At 54.0% G+C, this 20,028-nt stretch overlaps 1 protein-coding gene across 21 annotated transcripts in view; it reads left to right on the top strand.

The window, feature by feature from the left end:
- RIMBP2 (RIMS binding protein 2) overlaps positions 1-20,028 on the top strand; it is a 321,527-nt gene that overhangs the window by 257,178 nt on the left and 44,321 nt on the right. For all 21 annotated transcript variants that reach the window (XM_024348152.3, XM_024348148.3, XM_024348150.3 and 18 more), the window contains 5 exons: positions 3,199-3,403; positions 8,587-8,732; positions 9,651-9,727; positions 14,670-14,779; positions 17,424-18,236. In XM_024348152.3, coding sequence (XP_024203920.2) covers positions 3,199-3,403; positions 8,587-8,732; positions 9,651-9,727; positions 14,670-14,779; positions 17,424-18,236 — 1,351 coding nt within the window. The remainder of the gene's footprint in view (positions 1-3,198; positions 3,404-8,586; positions 8,733-9,650; positions 9,728-14,669; positions 14,780-17,423; positions 18,237-20,028) is intronic.

The following is a 20,028-nucleotide window of genomic DNA, read 5'->3' as shown; positions in this document are numbered from 1 at the left end:
GAAGCGCCACTATGGCCCCCATAGGACACAGGCGTGGGAGTGGCCCTGCCAGGCCCTGGGGACCAAACCACAGAGAGTATGCAGCTGCTGCTCGGCTCACCCTCATCCTTGGCCCCCCACCCCCCATCATTTCTGGGAGTCCCATGGAACCATGTGAGAGCAGACAGCCTGCCCTGTTCCCTCTGAATTGCAATGACCTGTCCTCCTGCAAACAAAAGCAGGCAGCCTGCAGCCTGCCGGCCGCTGGTAGGTGTGTATCAGATGCAGAACCCGCTTTAGGCTCCTGTGACCTCAGCCGCCCTTAGCCCCCTTGATGGGGTGGTACCTTTCATTATCTTCACCGTCTCTGTATGCCACCTGTATTCTTAGTTCCTATTGTTTAAAATCTCTTCATTTCTGAAAACTTTATTTTGAAGTAATTTTAGGGTCACGGGAATTTACAAAGACAGCAGGGAGAGTTCCCGTGGCCCCTCTTCCTGCTTCCCGGTGGTGGTGTCTCTGTAGCCAGAGTGTGTTCTCAAAGCCGGGAAGCTGGCATGGGAGCAGCACTGTAGCATGCTGGGGAATTTACTTGCTTTCTCGAGTGTTTATATCCACTCTTTTTTTTTTTTTTCTTATATAGCTCTATGGCATTTGGTGGTATATACAGATTCTTGTAACCACCACCACCATCAGCTGTACAGACGGCTCTGTCACCCAGAGAAACTCACTCATGGCACCATCCCTCGTCACACCCGCCCCTAACCTAAAACCCTGACAACCGCTGATCTGTTCTTTATTGCTATAATTTTATCATTTCAAGATTTTTGTATGAAAAATCTATTCACTTTTTTTTGGGTTTTTTTGTTTTTTTTTTTTTTGAGACAGAGTGTCACTCTTGTTGCCCAGGCTGGAGTGCAGAGGCTCGATCTCAGCTCACTACAACCTCTGCCTCCCAGGTTCAAGCGATTCTCCTGCCTCAGCCTCCCAAATAGCTGGGACTACAGGCGCGTGTCACCCTGCCTGGCTAATTCTGTATTTTTAGTAGAGACTGAGTTTCACCATGTTGGCCAGGCTGGTCTCGAACTCCTGAGCTCAGGTGATCCGCCCACCTCGGCCTCTCAAAGTGCTGGGATTACAGGCATGAGCCACCGTGCCTGGCCTATTTTAGTTAGGTCATTTTCATAGACACGACATTAGGGAATGGGTGTGCCAGTTACATGTTCCCTGTCACATGTTAGAATGAATGCGTGACTATTAAACGTCTCCTGTTTCTCCACACCCTGGGAAGGCTCCGCGAGTGCCCCATGGGTGCCTGGGGGTTTGTTGGCTCACACAGTTGAGCTCAGGGCCCTCCGGGGTCCAGCCTTGCCTGCAGCGGGCAGTGGCAGCTGTTCCCTGGCCAGGACCCTGGCTGCCCTGCAGGGCCCGTCACTCTGTCTTAAGGGCTGAACCAGCAGAGCCAGAGCCCCTGCAAGCCCTGCGAAGCCAAGTTGTCATCCCACCTGCAGACCCCACATTTGGGGTCGGAGCTGTCCCTGGGCTTGGGTTCCCTCCGATGCTTTCCATGTCAGGCCCCAGAGCCCCTGGGTTTTTAGCTCTATGCCTATCTTGGTAGACACAGCCAGCTCGGCCAAGCCCATTCAGCTTTCTAAAGAAGAATACTGCTGATTTCTTTTAATGAATCAAAGAAATTAATTATAGGCTTTGGATTTGTTAGGTTTATTTTAGAAATCCATGATCTCAGCCATAAATAGTGCTTCATTCTGGACTAAGGAGCTGAGAAGCCTGCTGCCTGTGGAGGGATAGTGGGGGAGAGGATGGATGAAGAGGAGGGGCGGAGGAGGGGGAGGGGGAGGTGGGGGGCTGTTGCTGAGCCCTTTGCTCAGGTCCGGGACGCAGCAGGAAACAGGCAGACAAAGCCCTGCCCTCATGGGGCTGACATTTCACTGGGGGAAACGTCAGTGTCGTCAGCCCCACAGATGACATGAATAACCCCATAAATGGGATGTTCCCGGCCATCCTAAAGTAAGGAGTGACAAGAAAGTGGCTTTGCATACAGACCTGACAAGCCATCCCCACGAGGAGCGTGGTGCCCACAGCTCCGGGCTCGCCTTTTTCACTGATTCAGCAAACGCTCTTTGAGCACCTGCTGGGTGCTGAGTCCATGCAGAGTATCGAAGGTGTGTCCATGAGCCAGAAAGCAGAGGCTTGGGGCCGAGAGTGTAGCCGTGGACACCGACAAGAAACAGCCCAGGAGCTACCGCAGTGCCGGGGGGCGGTCAGCACAGTGGAGAAAGGAACGCGGGGTGAGAAGGTAGAGTGGGTCCTCTGTAGACCCCTCTGTCCTGCACCTTCTGTGATGGGTGCCAGCAACCTATGTCAGGAGACCATGTCTTACGTAGAGCTCAAGTCCCAGGGGAGCAGGGAGCGGGGCTTTGCCCATGCACCTCTGACCTGGGAGGAAGCCCACAAGGGTAGAGATGTCCCAAGACCGGACACAGCCCAGGCCTGTCCTGACCCGAGGAAGGAGTTTGCTGGGCTACCCCTTTCCTGTGTGTGTCCCTGGGGGAGACGCTTGCCTTCCCCAGGGCTCCCGACGTGGCTTCGTGTTGTCTGCAAATGCAGCAGTGTTGCTAACTGAACGTAGCAGATAGAGAGTCCTTATTGCTCCAAGTGGTGCTCTTAAGGGTTCTACAGTCCGAGGGGGCGGGCGCCCTGGATGAGAAGAATTGCATCCTTGCATCCATGGGACAGCACCTGAGCTGCTCCCCTGAGTCTGGGCCGCATCACAGCCTCATACTCCAAGTTCCAAACAGCTCTAGCAAAGCCTGCCAACTGCAAAGTGCCTGGGCTGCACGCACAGCCCAGAACAATCTATGGTTGGCTGGGAGCTGAGTGTTTGCAGGATTTCTTGGCACCTGTGGTTTCTCACATTGGCCAGTAGCCAGGTGGCAGGAGAAGCTGGGTTTATCAGGCACTGCTCTCCCGTGGAAGTGGGAGGCGGCCCCTGCTGCACACGTCACACACAGACACGTGCACACAGGATACATGCTCATATGCACACACTCACCACACATGCATTTTCACAGACAACACGTGTGTACACACGTGCACACATGTGCATATGTGCACACGTACAACACATGTGAACAGGCGCGCACACATTTCCACCACCAAATGCCACCGCTGACCCCCTGTCCTGCTTCTGCCGTGCAGTCCAAGGTTCGAGAGCTGGAAGAGAAATGCCGGACTCAAAGTGAGCAGTTCAACCTGCTGTCCCGGGACCTGGAGAAGTTCCGGCAGCACGCTGGGAAGATTGACCTGCTGGGTGGCAGCGCGGTGGCCCCCCTGGACATCTCCACGGCCCCCAGCAAGCCTTTCCCACAGTTCATGAATGGCCTAGCCACCTCCCTCGGCAAAGGTAAGCACCTGGACCTTCCGCCTTGGCTGTGGTGGGGAGAGAATGGCCGTTGGCCGCCTGCGAGGGTGTGCACAGGTGAAGTCGGTTTGGTGACACCTGGCAGAGGGTACAGGGACCCGCCACTGCAATGGGAAGGATGAGAACAGGGCTGCTTACAGCCGTGGGGCACACGGTACACTCAGCACCTCACGGGCATCCACAAATGTGGGACCCACACATTTTCTCACCTGTAAAATGGGCCCATTTTACAGGCGAGAAAAACCAAAGCACTAGTGTGGGTCACACAAATGTTGATGAAGGCTCAGTCTGGGATTTGAACCCAGGAGTCTGGCTGCAGAGTCTACACTGGCGACGACTCCACGAGGATTTCTTGGCTGGCTACTCCAAAGCTCTGTGAAGCTCATTTCTCTGTGTTCGTTGTTTTTCCTTCCTTCTCATCTCAGTAACTTGTTGGTGATGTTGGGACGTGCTTGGAACCTCTGTTCTAGCAAAGGCAGTGGTGAACATGAGCCCTCGCCCATCACAGTCCTGCTTAGAGGCCGGGTGGGGAGAAGCCCCCTGTGTGTGTGCTGGGGGATTTAGTCTTGGTCGCAGGCAGAGCGATCACAGATGTCCTTTAATCAGACCTCAGTGGAGGTGCTACGTCCCGGCTGAAGGTTAAGTGGGATGCAGAGGTTAGACAGGTTTCATGGCCAGGTCTGCCCACCTGTTTAAGAAGTTGGTTTAAAAAAAAATTAGGGGAGATGAGCATCTGAACCTCACTTTGGAATTCCATAAAAAAGATAATTTGCAAATTTCCCCTAGTTCTTATCAGAATATATAAGTACCTTGGGTGCTTTTTATCATTAAAATAAGGAGATGCCACTTGTGTCTTGCTAAAAAACATTCTTCTGCCTCTCCGCTCGTCCCACGCCTTCCCATGCCCTTCCCTTTTGGTCCATGCATCAGACAGAATGCCGGGTGGGGTAAGTGGCCGTGGCTGTGGAAGGCCAGCAGGCAGGGACCAGGGTCCGAGCGCTCTGTCGCTCATCTCCAGGCACTCACGACACCCAGGCTGCATGCCCTGCCCAGGTTGCGACGTTGAGAGACAGACAGGGCACCGTGCGGAGCTCCTGCTGGCGGGCAGATGATACGTGGGGAGCCTCTGATCCAGACGCTGCATGAAGACCAGGTGATGAGGTGGACAGTGACTTGGGCTCTTCTAGATGGTCCTGGAAGGCGGCTGCCAAGAAACCACATTTGAGCTGTGACACCTGAAGAGTGGAGGAAAACAAGACGGTTTCCGTTCTTCCCAGGGGAAAACAGAATGCACGTGTCTCCACGCTGTCTCTCTCCCTCCTGTGAAGGGCCACACAGAGCCCCACTCCGTGCGACAAGAAACGCACGGCTTCTGCTCTGGGAAACCCACTGAGACTCGGGCTCAGAGCTTTTCCTGGGGGCTGCTTGCGTGGGCACCGTGCCCACCGAAGCTCCAGACTCCTGGAAGGAAAGCAGGTGTTCAGTGTGAGCTGTGTGGTGTGCACAAGCTAGGCCTGCCTTTATCAGTCAGGGGATGTTTCCATCCAGTGTATGGGACATTTCAGAAGCTGAGTTCCAGACACCAGCCAGTGACCCACCTTGCAAGCTGGCCCTTCTGTAAACAGCAGTCCCAGGCCTGCCCGGTGAGTCTGAGGCCCACAGCATGTGAATGTGGAACCCGCTGCAAAGCTCCCGGGTCAGGGAGGCGGGAACAGGGATTGGCCAGCATGGAAAAAGGAATCTGATTAACCACGGTGGAAAATGCACGCTGCATAAAACCAAAAAAAAAAGTGGTACCGTGCCTTTACTAAGCCAGGGCCGCCTGGCAGAGAAGAAGGTTTGCACCACGGCTTCTGTTTAACAACCGTCTGGAAGACGCACCCTCCTAATGAATCCAGCTCATTTAGTCACAGTTTCCTCACCCACCAGGGGTCCCCTGGCGTGGCCCATGCCCATATCCCCTGGCATTGCCCATGCCCATATCCCCTGGCATTGCCCTGGCACTCCCCTCACAGTGCATGTCGCTTATGACGGCGGTGGACACCAGCGCCTCCAGAGAGCTGCCCCACAGCACCCCGATCCCACCAGGACACTCCTCCCTGCAGACAGCGCAGGCCCCTCTTCCAGGCCTCTGCTTAGGGTCTCCTCTTGTTTTATTCTTTCTTCCCCCACTCTCTGAATGTGTTTACTTATTTTTGAACATTTTTTCCAACTTTGAGGTATAGCGGATAATTAGAAATCATATATATTTAAGGTGTACAACTTGATCCGATGTAACATAAATCAATTGTGAAATAATCACCACAGCCAAGCTAAGTAACATACCACCTCCTATCCACGTCCTCACGTGGTTACCTTTTCTTTTCATGGTGAAAACCCATAAGATCTGCCTCCTTGGTAAACTTCAAGTCTATAATCCAGCATTTTTTTTTTTTGTTTTTTTTTTTTGCATTGGAGTCTCGCTCTGTCGCCCAGGCTGGAGTGCAATGGTGTGATCTCGGCTCACTGCAACCCCCGCCTCCCAGGTTCAAGCGATTCTCCTGCCTCAGCCTCCCAGGTAGCTGGGATTACAGGTGTGCACCGCCACGCCTGGCTAATTTTTGTATTTTTAGTAGAGATGGGGTTTCACCATGTTGTCCAGGCTGGTCTTAAACTCCTGACCTCAGGTGATCTACCTGCCTCGGTCTCCCAAAGTGCTGGGATTACAGGTGTGAGCCACCGACTTGGCCTACAACCCAGCATTTCAGCTGCATTCACGTTTCTGTGTAGGAGATCCCCAAAGCGTATTCATCTTGTGCCCTTCGATCAACAGCCCCCAGTCCGGCCCCTGGAAACCACTGTTCTGTTCTCTGCTTCTGCGAGTTGGCCTTGTTGAGGTTTCGCACGTGAGTGGGGGCCATCCGTGCCATGTTTGTCTCTCTGTGCCTGGGTTACACCACGTAGCAGAGAGTCCTCCAGGTGCATCGTGTTGTCACAAAGGGCCGGGTGTCCTCCTTTCCTGAGGCGGGATAACATCCCATCGTGTTCAAACCTGTATTTTTTTACCTGTCATCTGCCGCAGATCTTCCCACACTGACCTGAGAGAGAGGATGGTGGAAGGTGCAGGGCTGGCCGCAAGACAGAGAAGGGGTCCCGGGTGGATGTGCTGTCACTCACCTGCACTTCCACCCAGGGCTCCTCCAGCCTGTGGCTGGGGCAGGCCACAAAGGGACTCGCGCCCTGTATGGGGAGGCACCTCTGACACAGAGTGAGGCGCTGCAATCAGTATGTGAGGCAGGCGTTGCTCATGGACCACACTGTCCCTGGCAACCTCCTAGGAAGGAGTGTGTTGGGGAGAGGCGTGGCCTCTCCTATCCCTGGCACAGCCAGTTTTCCTTCCAGTATGGGAGCTGGGTTTTTTGAGTCAACATTTTTTTGAGCCATATTTTTCTAGAACATACGTATTTTGAAGCATTCCCATCATGAGAGAGCGCGGTGTTTGCATCTCGAGGGGCCCGTGGGAACCAGCCCCATTTGAAGGCACTGCACGTTTTGTTTCTAATCTCACCTTGTCTTCTCAGGCACAATGGCAGGTAAAAGCTGCCACAGGGATTACATTATTTTTCCCTAGAGAGTTGGGTTTGGATAAATTAAGTGTGAATACAAGGTGACCTATGTATTCATATCACCTTCATCAGCTGTGCCGTCCCCTGCTGTTCACTGTGGCGCGGTGTCAGGCAGGAAGGGCTAAGTTCTGCTGCAGTCACACGCGGCCCCCCAGGTCTCGGAATGCTGGAGGACAGTGTTTCCTCTCTGGAAAGTTCCCTGGCCACTGTGTGGGGAGGAAAAGTGGCTTTTGCCCACAAGTGGAGCCTGCCACTCCCCTCAAGGTTCACTGGCCCAGGTGACTGTCGTGGCTGGGAGCAGAGAAGAGGCAGCAATGCCAGTCGGAAGGGGAGTAGCCTGCAGCAGGCTCTGCTGTCGGCTGGGTTTCTGAGGCTTCTGGGAGCTGAATCGTTCGATATTCACTTTGCACCTGCTACATGCCGAGCCATGTTATAGTGAATACAACAAGGTCCTGCCCTCCAGGATCAGATGTTCTCACAGGGGACCCCAGGGCAGGGCTGCCCCAGCTCCAATTCCCTGCCGTGGTGGCGCTGTCCTGCTGTTCACTCCAGCCTGGAGCTGTGGGGCCTGCCAGGGGCGGCTCCTAGGGCAGCCGTTATTGGAACATTCCTCATGGTTTTTAAAATCATTTTATACTTCCTGATTTGGACTCAGCAATTCCTATTCATCAGTGAGGTGACTGTCATGATGTGACAGCTACAGAGGGACCGAGGACCCCAGGGAGGGGGTGTCATCATTCCCAGCAGCGGACAGCTTGGGAAGGAAGCAGCCGTGTCATGTTTCACACCCGGATCCTGGTTAAAGTGCTGCGCTGTCGTCTGACACCCAGGCCAGCGTTAGTCACGTTGCTCAATGCTCCCTTCCAGGCAACCAGGACAGGGCTCAGCAGCCCCTGAGACCCCAGGAGGATAGGACGGGATGAGAACTATTTCAGCCCTTGCAAATCTCTCGTCAAGAGTATTTTTTTAGCCACAAACCCACCCCTTTGGCCAGTTAGGACTCAGGGTCATAAGTGACAGCAAAGCCAACCTAAACTGGTGTGAGCAAAAAGGAGTCTGTCTGTCACCTGAGTAGATGAAGAGCCAGGACGTGGCTTCAGGGACATCTTGAACCAGGGGCTCCAAGCCCATCGCCGGGATCCACTTTCTCTCGGTCTCGCTGTGAGCAGGCGCCGTCCTCACGTGAGCGTTCCTCTTGCAGGTGCAGGAGGTTTGCGGCCTCCCTGAGCGTCACAGCTGCTCAGTTTTAAGCCAAGGAAAGGAGCAGCCTGTTTGCCATCAACTCTCCTTTAGTTCCCTCTGCCTGGGACCATCCTCGTCCTGAGCTTCCAAACAGCGTCACCGCCAGGGTGGCTCTGCCAGCTGGACGGGCCCAGAGCTGAGGGTGGGGTCGCGCCGCCAGCCTACATAGATGGCGAGCAGGAGACGGGGGGACCCCAAAATGAAAATCAGTGGCTGTTGTCAAAGAGGGGAGAGGCACCCCGGGTAGGCGCATGACCAACGTGCTTTGACGATGTTATTCGTATATTTGTTTCAACTTGTTTTAATGTTCGTGGCCAGGTCAGGAGAGCGCTATTGGAGGCAGCTCTGCGATCGGTGAATATATCCGGCCCCTTCCGCAGCCTGGTGACAGGCCGGAGCCTCTGTCCGCCAAGCCCACCTTCCTGTCGAGATCCGGTAGCGCAAGATGCAGATCTGAGTCAGACGTGAGTCCCGTCCCGCAGGGGCGGCCGGGCCTGCCGGTGCCGTGTGTGTCTGGTGTGGACGTTGGCCAGTTTGTCCTGTTTTTCCTTCCCCATCCTCCTCCCTGTCTTCCTTCTGGTTGGTTCTTCCCTTTGCCCCTGTTAATTCCCTGGCCCTACTATGTGCTGGAATGTGGGGGCCCCTCTGTGAACACAGGTGAGGTCCCTGTTCTAAGGGGGAGCACAGAGAACACTGGCGAGGCAGCGTTTAGAAAAGCAAATCCCATCGAGGGGTGCGAGGATGACGCAGTGAGGCCGTTGACGCAGAGCTGGCCGGGAGGGGCCTGTGGAGGTTGGGGAGGGGCCCTGCGCGTCCTGTCCTGTGGCATTGATGGGAAGGGGCTGGTGTGGCTGGAGAGGGGGCGGGGGCAGAGGACAGCGCTTGACTTTTTGTCTGAGTCCGAGGTGAAGCCACTGAAAGCTGTTAAGGCAGGGGGTGATGTGGTCTAATTCCTGCTTAAAGACTGTTCCAGCTTGTGTGGGGAATGCACTAGGGAGAGTGAGAGTGGGATCACTGGGGGGGTCGTGCACATACTGCTTAATTTTACCCCCACCTCTATGAGAAAAGGCCACGCCGCTGACTCCCGGGATTGCTGTAGGAGACACTGGGCGGAGTCTTTGAGCCTTACCTTCCTGTTTGGGGACTGGGTTCTCTACAAACACAGAGGGGGCCTATGTAATAAGGGGTCCACACCGAGGGACCACCCTCCTTTCCAAGCTCGCATGTGGGTGTGCGGGTGGCAGTGCCTCCTGGGAGTGCCACAGTCTCAGGCTGTCCCTCCTGGGGCCCAGGAAGCTGCGAGGGGCTTTCCCGTGTGCCGCGGGAATGGGGCGGGACACCTCCAGCTTCAATAACCCACACACCCATTGCCTTTTTCACAGATGGAGAATGAACGGAATTCCAATACCTCCAAGCAGAGATACTCGGGGAAGGTCCACCTCTGTGTTGCCCGCTATAGGTAAGTGCGGCCCCTCTACGTCCACCCAGCCCCTGTGAGTGGGGCAGATGAGATGTTGGGTCTGGGAACACTCTGGGGGCTGAGAAGTTCCCTTCTCCCAGGGCACGAGGAGAAAGTGGGATTTCAGCCTGGCCTGCAGGCTGAGCAGGGTTCGGTGGAGAGAGTTTGGGTGGCACGCAAGTCTCCCAGGGCTGCCATGACAGCAGGTCACAAACCTGGTGGCCTGGAACTACAGGTTTCTCCTCTCCCAACCCTGGAGGCAGAAGTCTGAGATGGGGGGTATCGGCAGGGTCTCGCCCTCCGAGGGCTCCAAGGAGGGGTCCTTCTTTCCTCTTCCGGCTGCCGGGAGCCCAGGCGGCCCTGGCTTGTAGCTGCGTGGCTCCAGTCTCTGCCTCCATCCTCCATCCTGCCTGGCCGCCTCGCCCTCCCTGTCTTTGTGCGTTCTCCCCTCTTCCTTTAAGGATACCCTCCCCTGGATTGGAATCTGCCCCGCTGCAGTATGACCTAACTCCATCACATTTGCAAAGACTGTTTCCAAATAAGGTCCCATTCACAGGTGCAGGGGTTGGGTCATGAGTGCGTCTTTCCAGGGGACATCCCGCCACCGAGAGTGAGAGGGGACATGTCCAGAGCCCCGATCCCCACCACCGAGAGTGAAAGGGGGTGTGTCCAGCACCCTGCTCTCCCGCATCCTCACCCTCTGCTGGGCACTGCAGGCTGCATCTCTCTGTGATGACAGCCGCTGAGTGGGCTTCCCGTGCAGGGGCCTTCAGTGTTTGTGCTCGCTGAGAAGTAATGAGCCAGTTTTGTCCTGCACACCTCTCAGGTCCTGCACGGGAGCTTCCGCAGAGGCGGACGTGGGCGAGGATGAGAGGCCCCCCAGGACTGCACTACCTGATCGTAAGGAAAGCAAGCTGCAGCCAACTCTGCCCATGGGCGGACACTTGGGAATTCATCAGCCAGGGGCAGCAGGCCCAAGACAGAGCAGTTCAGCCCCAGTTCACCCCCATTTCACCCCCAGTTCACCCCCAGTTCACCCCCATTTCTTAGCACTCGTGAAGACCCAGCCTTTTGTCTCACAGATGCTCCAACAGCTCTGAGTGCGGGCTCGGCCTGAGGCTGACCTGACAGTATTTCAGAGGCAGATATCCCTGCCCTTCAGCTGGCGTCGGGCAGCCAGAGTCCCCCGTGATCTGTTTAGGGACGAAGCTTCAGTGCAGTTGCCACCCTCACTAGATCCTTAAACTCTGTTCATGCAAAGGAGGTGACTCTTGATTTAAGCCAGTCCATACACCTTGAATACCTTTTGCTTTCTCCAGCAAGAGCTGTTTCTAACACCATTAAGAGGATCAGCGGATCACATTCCGCTCGTTGGTAATACACCAATTCCACCAAAGCAAACCCATTTCTGAGGTTCAGGTAGCAGAAGCACTGGGGTAGATGCCCCTGGGCTGTGGGCTCCCATTAGAATCCAGCCCAGGCAGATGTGAATGCTGGCTGCACCCAGGTGGGGGCAGGCCCACCATCCGCTCATCTATCACCATGCTGGAGGACAGCATCACAGCGCTGAGAGGCTATTGCATGCAGACGCACAGGGCCACAGTTGGCAGGGCCAGGATGAAGACCCAGTCCCACCCCTGGCTCCTTCAGTCCGGTTCTTGCTGTGTGTGGAGCAGGCCCAGGCGCAGCCATTCACGGAAACCTCAATGCCAGCACGGGGGCAGCGCTGGGCTGGTGTCCTCTGAGCCTGGCACATGCTGAGGTGGCTTCCCAGCCAAGCAGGGGCCTGGCGTGCCACAGACACCTTCCTTCCCAATCATGAGCCTGGTCCAGCGAGGCTGCCACATGCGACCTACGATGGCCAACCTCAGAGGGCCACTGGGCTTGTGTTCCTGCCACTTCTATGGAGAGGGCACGGCTTTTCTAGGGGGAGCTGCCCTAGAGCTAATGTCCCCCGAGGACTGACCCACGGCTGGTGTGGCTCCAGAAGCGGGGGCTTGACGAGCCAGCACATCTGCCTCTCCCGTGGCCATCACCAGTCACAGCCCACGCACATTCTCCTTATCTCACTCTTTCAGTGGTATTCCTATTTTACTGGTGATGGATTTATGCCTTTTTTTTTTTTTTTAACCACCCACCCTCTCTCAAACCAAGTCAAATTGTGAGGGGCATATAGTGCTGGTCCCCGTGAGAGCTGTTTCCGAGTTTTCTGAAAGCCCTCAGAGCCCCTGAGAGGTGGCTTTGCAGGTAGATGTAGGGAGGGGGTTATGTTTTCCACCCCGGGTCTAATCAGTGCCTCCTCTTGCTGTCATTATTCAGCAACCTGCTTAGACATTTCTGCAAACTGAAAGCCTCTTGCTCACCTGGGCGCTCACTCTGGGTACTGAGCGGCCTCTCCCCGCCCTCCATGCAGGAGCTGCCTCTGTGTCCATGTCTCCTCCCTTCCATCTGGTGCAGCCTCCGCCGTGGGGAACGCCTTGCTGAGGGCTCCTGGGTCCTTCCCACCCGAGGTCCAGGGTGAGGCTGACACATTCATCACCATCCTTCCTTTTGCCAGCTGTACGGAGAGATGGTCCTCACTGCACAGTTCACCCACTTGCAGTGTGCCGCCCAGGGCCACTGCTGTGCTCACAGATGCCACGGCCACATGTGGGTGTCTCCCATCGCCCCTCAAGAACCCATTCCCATCAGTGATCACCTGTCCCTCCTCCCCCGCCTCCAGCGCTGAGTGACCCCTGACCTACCTCTGTCTCTGTTGAGTCCCCATTCCCGACGTGTCCCCTGGTCTCATCCACACAGTACGTGGCAGCGTCTGCCCTGAACACCCATGAGGTCGGGTGGCCTCCAGGGCCCACACGCAGAAGCACTGACGAGGTTGTCACGACAGCCGTAGGATCTCCCACTTCTTCTCCGTGCCCTCACCAGCCGGGGACCTTCTTCCACCCTTCTCGGTGTGCACCTTCCCTCTTGGCCTCCGCGGCTTCCCTCTCAAGCTCTCAGGGTGTGTCTTCCCTACCTGCTCCCTGGGGAAGCTTCTCTTCCTGAGCGTCAGGTTTGGGCACTCCTGAAGGCGTGGCCTGGGGGCTCCTGTTCCTCTCGCTCCCTCCTCCTCCTCCTCCGAGAACACTCTGCCAGCTTCTGTGTCTCGGCCATCTACCCATCCAGACCCCCCTGCAGATCCCCCTGAAAACCCCCGCTCAGTGACTTATGTCCCCGCCTGCTCACCCTGAGGCCAGAAAGCCGAGGGTCCTCCTGCACCTCAGTCCCTCCTCCCTGCACCCAGGTAACCCGCATTTCCACAGCCTCCTAAGTCGCTCCCCGACCAAATTCCTTTGCTGGAACTCCTCCACCAACCTCCATCCACACAGCACCCACGAGGTTTCTTTGTAAAATGCAAACGTGATCCTGTCGCTCCCTGACTTAAAACTCTCTCATGACATCCCACAGCTTGTGAGATCAGGTTAAAACCAGTCTGGTCCCTGCCAACCTCGCCTCTCTCCTCCCTGCCTCTGGGCCTTGGCGCATGCTGTTTCTTCTTCCAGAGCTCTTGTCCCGTTCCACCGCCGAGCTTTGTGTTAGAGGGTGGCCCATGTCAGTTCCTGGTGCACAGCCCTCTAGACTGACCTGCTGGGCTGACCTGCTGGGTGCTGTCAGGGTCTTGGATTGGGTTCCTGGACCTCTGCACCCTGACCATGAGGGGCCACGTGACCTGGTGTGGTTAAAACTGCGCAGGACGGGTCAGGAGGTCTCAGCTCTGGTTCGCCTTCCACCACTTCATAAGCTTGTGACTTTGGGCATGTTGCCTGACCTCACTCAGCCATTGAGACTGGGGACCTTATCTTCTCTGTTTTCCTAACATTTAATGGCCATCAAATAAAACATGTGTGAAAGTGTTGGTAAACTGCACAGTGCCACTGATGCATGAATCATTTTCATATCATAATTAGAATATTACAGTGCCTGGCTATCTTCTCCAACTCTAATGTTATTTTCATTTTTTAATGAGTTCTTTGCTGTTATTTTAAGTTAATTTGCCTTTTATTTAGAGAATCCCCAATTCATCTGAATTTGTTTCATGTGTTTGATTTTCCAAGTTGGTCACGGCTTTGAAAATTATTAATCCCAATATGTTGAGGACTGGAGAATATGGATACTCTTATATTCCTGGGGGTGTGTTGGGAGGGGCGGGGTGCGGATAAAATCATGTGTCTGTTTTTCTGAGCATTTTGACTGTCCACACCCAAGACCTTAAAAATGTAGGTGCCTTTGACCAAATAAGTATATTTCCTAGGATTTATCATTAGGAAGAAATTGTGGAAGTGTGCAAAAATATGTTTATAAGAATATATAATGCAATACTAATTATATTAGCCAAAAGTTAGAAGAAACCTCAATGCCCAACATTAGGAAACTGGTTAAATAAAGTATGTTAATATGTTCAGTGGAATACTCTACACCCACTAAAAAGACCATGATGATAATATTTTATGAGGTAGAAGTATAGGATGCTATCTTGCAAGGTGGAAGAATAAGCAGATTGCTAAATAGTGTATATGATTCTGTTTTCACTAAATTGTATTATTGAAAGATTATAGGGTTAATTTTCTTCACATCTGCTTGTTAATTTGGAGATGTATAGTTACGGCAGAAGAGATAAGTGTGAATAGAATGTCAGAATCATAAACCTGTTATCTGATGCAAATAGTTCTGAGCATATAACTTCATTTCCGAATTGCACTTTTACTTTAAATCTGTCTGTGTGAGCTGGCAGTGGCTTGAATTTCCAGTGTACAGACAACTCATCAGCCCCGAACGATCATGTGGGTTTGTAATTCCCTAGGAGTGGGAGAGAAGCCATGTGCCCGTCCGGCATTCTGCAGGGATAGGGGTGCAGGCTGTGTCCTCCAGAGCCTCTAACGAAGGAACTGTGTTTTCTCTGCAGTTACAACCCCTTCGATGGACCGAACGAGAACCCCGAAGCTGAGCTGCCCCTCACGGCGGGAAAATACCTCTACGTCTATGGAGACATGGATGAGGATGGGTTCTATGAAGGTCTCTGTTGGAACATGGCTGTGGCGGACGTAGGCTGGGCCAGTCCACCCCGCAGACCACCTCTTCCAGGGGCCTGATAGATAGGCAGGGCTCCCAACGTACTCCCGGCCACCCAGCCCTCCTCTCTGACCCTTCCCCACTCCGTAGTTACCAGGTTTCCCCTCTTTGACGACTGGAAAGAAACCTGAGTGGGGTTTCCAGTATTCAGCTCTAAGATGACCTCTGACACATGGTAGATATTTTCCGCTAACCTCTGCAGAGCTTTCGGCAGCTATTTGCAGACACACGGGGCTGACAGACCCTCTGCTTCCAAAAGTGTCTCTCCTGCTCTTGTCTTTCAGCACCCTTGGGGTCTCCCAGAGGCACCCTCTCTGGCAGAGCATTGTTCTGCTCCAGGTGACCTCACGGGAAGGTGGCTCTTGGCACCTGCGGAAGGCCATCCATCTCCTTGACTTCAAGGCACTGTTGTTAACTTAGGGGGTGGCCCCAGGTCGCCCCTGCTCGTTCCCTCGAGGTCTCCTCTCCAAATTTGAAATCATCTGAAAGGCCCCACCTTTTGTTGCCTTTTTAGCTTGAGAATAAACATGTAACAGCACCAGCAGCCCATAAATCAACGTTCTAAAGGATTTGATTCCCTAATTTCCTACACGTTTCAACTGCCCTGGACAAATAGCGTGGTCTTGGTTTCTTCCTCTTCCCCCTGAGCAGAAGGAATCTTGCTTGCTAAGCTAGCAGGTTTCTCTTTCGTGACCTCATGCTGTTTTCTCGGAGCTGATGGAAGCCCCAGGTGCTTTTCCTGGGTGTTTACTTGGGGTGAGGTCGGGTCACTTCTAGAGGTGTCCATGAGCAGAGCCCAGCAGTCGAGCTGCCTCACTCACCACTCGCTCACCACTCTCTCACCAGCTGTTCTTGGCTCTGGATGGTCCACCAAGAACTCTCACCACAGTTGGTAGCAAAGCAGTTTCAATTCTTCCCATAAGTCCACATTATCACCACTGATTTTCACATAAGCACAGAAATATGTGCCCAAGGCAGCTGCCAGAAAACCTGTGTTGAAATCTCTGGAACTTTCTCACCACACATGGAGCCCACAGAAGCGTTCCAGGAGGCTCTTTGCAGGCAGGGATCAAAACTCAGGGCTCCACTGTCTGTGTGACAGCAGGAAACTTCCTTCACCTCGCTACGCCTCAGCTTCCTCTGCTATAGAATGGAGATATTAATAGTACCCACCTCATAGAGGGTCTGTGAGGATAAATGAGGTAATAGCAGGGATCAAAACTCAGGGCTCCACTGTCTGTGTGACAGCAGGAAACTTCCTTCACCTCGCTGTGCCTCAGCTTCCTCTGCTATAGAATGGAGATAGTAATAGTACCCACCTCATAGAGGGTCTGAGGATAAATGAGGTAATAGATACAAAGGTCTTCAGATAGAGCTTAGCACATAGTAATTGTTCAATAAATAGTAGCTATCACCATCACCACCAGCATTATAATCATCTTCATAACCATCACCACCATCATCATCATCACCATCATCATCATCATCACCTCCATCTCCTCCTATGCCAAACTAAGGATGTTTAAATAGCATATCCTCAGTGCAAAGGATTGGCTCCTGCAGACCCACACCCTAGGTGGAGGTTTGGAACGGAATCCAAGTCCTTCTTATTTATTTTATTAGCATCCAGGACTAATTAAATGGTTGACATGTCTTCCCCTGGGCCACAACACATCACATGCTCCCCTGAGGCAGGGGGTCTTCTGGGCACAGAATCCAATGCTCAGCATTTCCCAGCCCCTCTCTGTGGGTCTGTGGGTACCTTGTGATGAATTGGTGGAAACGGTCCATTCTGGGTCTGTGCTGGAAGATTACCCAAACTGCCTTATCTTTGAAGCTCTGAACACTTCTCCGTTTTCTGGCCATCTGCTGTTAGCAGCCTTGTGAGCCCTACTAATGAAGAAAGCACATAGAAGTTGGACTTTCACAAAATACAGCGGTCCCCACTATGTCCACTCTTAACCACAAGAGCTACTTTGAGTTTTTTTTTTTTTTGCCACACAACTTGTGGTTCTGACACCAAATTGATAGTTTTGTTTCACATCAAATTGGACACATTGTGGACTCATTAAGATGTGCCCAGTGCTTTTCAAGGGGGCCAGGAAATCACCTTTTAATTCTTATACTCAATCAAAAATCATAGTAAGATGTTTATTTTCTTAATCTCCAAAAGCCACTGATTTGACTGACTCGTCCTTCTAACAAATCTTTCCTGTGCACTGTTGTGGGCCAGCTGTCACTCTAGGGCTGGGCATTCAATAGTCGTGAGGTCCCTGCTGTCCCTGAGTGTTGTTCGTGTTGGGAGGGGGTAGTCAGTATACGTACACGGATACACAAACATGACGGTTTCAGGTTGCGATAAGTATCATGGAGAAAAGAAGACTGGGCCACGGGGATGGAGGAGCTGGCTTTTTAGATGGTGGGTGTGGAGCTGGCCCCAGCATGGGCTCCTGGGAACAGCGGAGGAGCCCCAGGGCAACCCTGTTGCTCTGCCTTATGGTCCTGGTGGGGGAGGTGGGAGTACACTGGGGGCCTCGGGGCCCCTGCTGTGTTGGCTGGGTGATAACTCTGTCCTTGTACCCAACAGGAGAGCTCCTCGATGGCCAGAGGGGTCTGGTGCCCTCCAACTTCGTGGACTTTGTGCAGGACAACGAGTCGCGGTTGGCAAGCACGCTGGGGAACGAGCAGGATCAGAACTTCATCAACCATTCTGGCATCGGCCTGGAGGGAGAGCACATCCTGGACCTCCACTCCCCAACCCACATAGATGCGGGCATCACCGACAACAGTGCCGGGACCCTGGACGTGAACATCGACGACATCGGAGAAGACATCGTGCCTTACCCTAGAAAAATCACCCTCATCAAACAACTCGCCAAAAGTGTTATTGTGGGCTGGGAGCCCCCGGCGGTGCCACCAGGATGGGGAACGGTGAGCAGCTACAACGTCCTGGTGGACAAGGAGACACGCATGAACCTCACGCTGGGGAGCAGAACTAAAGCCCTCATCGAGAAGCTCAACATGGCAGCCTGCACCTACCGCATCTCCGTGCAGTGCGTCACCAGCAGGGGCAGCTCGGACGAGCTGCAGTGCACGCTGCTGGTGGGCAAGGACGTGGTGGTGGCCCCCTCCCACCTGCGGGTGGACAACATCACGCAGATCTCCGCCCAGCTCTCCTGGCTACCCACCAACAGCAACTACAGCCACGTCATCTTCCTCAACGAGGAGGAGTTCGACATCGTCAAGGCCGCCAGGTACAAGTACCAGTTCTTCAATCTCAGGCCCAACATGGCCTATAAGGTGAAGGTTCTGGCCAAACCCCACCAGATGCCGTGGCAGCTCCCGCTGGAGCAAAGGGAGAAGAAGGAGGCCTTTGTGGAGTTCTCCACGTTGCCTGCAGGTGAGCCCTGTGTCCTTCCGTGAGTCCCCCAGGGAGAGAACGCCAGGATGTCACCCTGCTCGTGGGGAGGGAAGGTGGGGCAGGCAGAAGCAGGAATCCCCATCCTGACAACATGACCCTGGAAAATCCCTTAGGTCACCTGCGAAGCACAGAACGTGCGTGCGTGTGCGCAAGAGTCCTTGGAACATGTTAGGGACCATGTTGGCAATTTTTCTTTGAGCATTTGTATCAACAAGAGGCTCATCCTACAAAAGACAGGAGGGAAGTGAGTCCCCCCAGGGGACACGGTTACATCTTCCGTGTCACATGCACCCCTGGACACATACTCATTGAGTTGGATACTGCCTGGAAGTGCTTACACGCCTCTCAGAATCATTCCTTCTTTCTCGTCCTTGTAAATAATAATAATAATAATAATTATTATTATTATTATTATTATTATTTGAGGTGGAGTCTTGCTCTGTCACCCAGTTTGGAGTGCAGTGGTGCAATCTCAGCTCACTGCAACCTCTGCCTCCCAATTTCAAGCGATTCTCCTGCCTCAGCCTCCTGAGTAGCTGGGATTATAGGCACCTGCCGCCACGCTCGGCTAATTTTTGTATTTTTAGTAGAGACAGGGTTTCACCATGTTGGTCAGGCTCGTCTCAAACTCTTGACCTCGTGATCTGCCTGCCTCAGCCTCTCAAAGTGTCGGGATTACAGGCACGAGCCTCTAAGCACGCATACCTGGCTTGTATGAAAGAGATGCAGTTTCATCACAGAAGGTATTTTCGCCGCGATGTGAACTCCAGTGTTCTTTTCTGCTATCTCCGCTCAAACAGGGAGTGTGATGTACCCCCTTCCTTTCCTGGGGAGATGGTAGGGAGGTGGGGTGAATGTGGACACTTCCTTCGTCTTCTCGCTCTCCGACTCACCAGGGTCCCAGTGCTGCTGAGTTACTGGGCAGCCAGCACCCCCACCTCCGGAAGCCTCCACTGCCCGCTCTGGTATTCATGAAACCTTTGGTCAGCTAGAGCCTGACAGAGCAGTGGTGTCAGGGGTAGGTGGGACAGACGCTGCCTGAGGGGGGACAGCACGTCCAGGTAGCAGCTAACGTAGGCAGGGTCAGTTCATCTGTTACATGACGACATTTTATTTCCTCCCCAACTGCCCGGAGTTGATCAAGAATCCTGGGATAATGAGGCCACCCGCTTTTCACTGATGCCTCCCGCGATGCCTTCTGATGAGTGCAGGGGTGAAGAAAGAGAAACACCAGACACGGGCACTCCGTGGGGAGTCAGGAGGTGAAGGGCACCTCTCTCAGGGCCTTCAGGAGAGGCTCCCCTGGACACTAACTTTGAGATGGAGAGATTCAGGTAGAGGAGGGGCCCTTAGCACAGAGGTGGGTCCCCAGGCTCACCCCAGTGACTGGGAACGAGGTCTCAGAGTGGGAAGTAAACTGGAGGGACGTGTCTGTGTTGAAGGAAGAAGGTGTAGTTGGGACAATCACACGTAGGTCAGCATTTCTCAGAATTCATGCTTCAACCACACCCCGTGTATCATCCCCCCATGGTCTTGGGTATGGCCAGGGTTAGCCATGCCCGGGGGTGGTGGTGCAGGTACGGCCAGGGTTAGCCATGCCCGGGGGTGGTGGTGCAGGTACGGCCAGGGTTAGCCATGCCCGGGGGTGGTGGTGCAGGTACGGCCAGGGTTAGCCATGCCCGGGGGTGGTGGTGCAGGTACGGCCAGGGTTAGCCATGCCCGGGGGTGGTGGTGCAGGTACGGCCAGGGTTAGCCATGCCCGGGGGTGGTG

Source organism: Pan troglodytes, chromosome 10 (assembly GCF_028858775.2).
Source record: "Pan troglodytes isolate AG18354 chromosome 10, NHGRI_mPanTro3-v2.0_pri, whole genome shotgun sequence".
Lineage (NCBI taxonomy): Eukaryota > Metazoa > Chordata > Mammalia > Primates > Hominidae > Pan > Pan troglodytes.
This window is presented reverse-complemented; position numbering and strand designations above follow the sequence as displayed.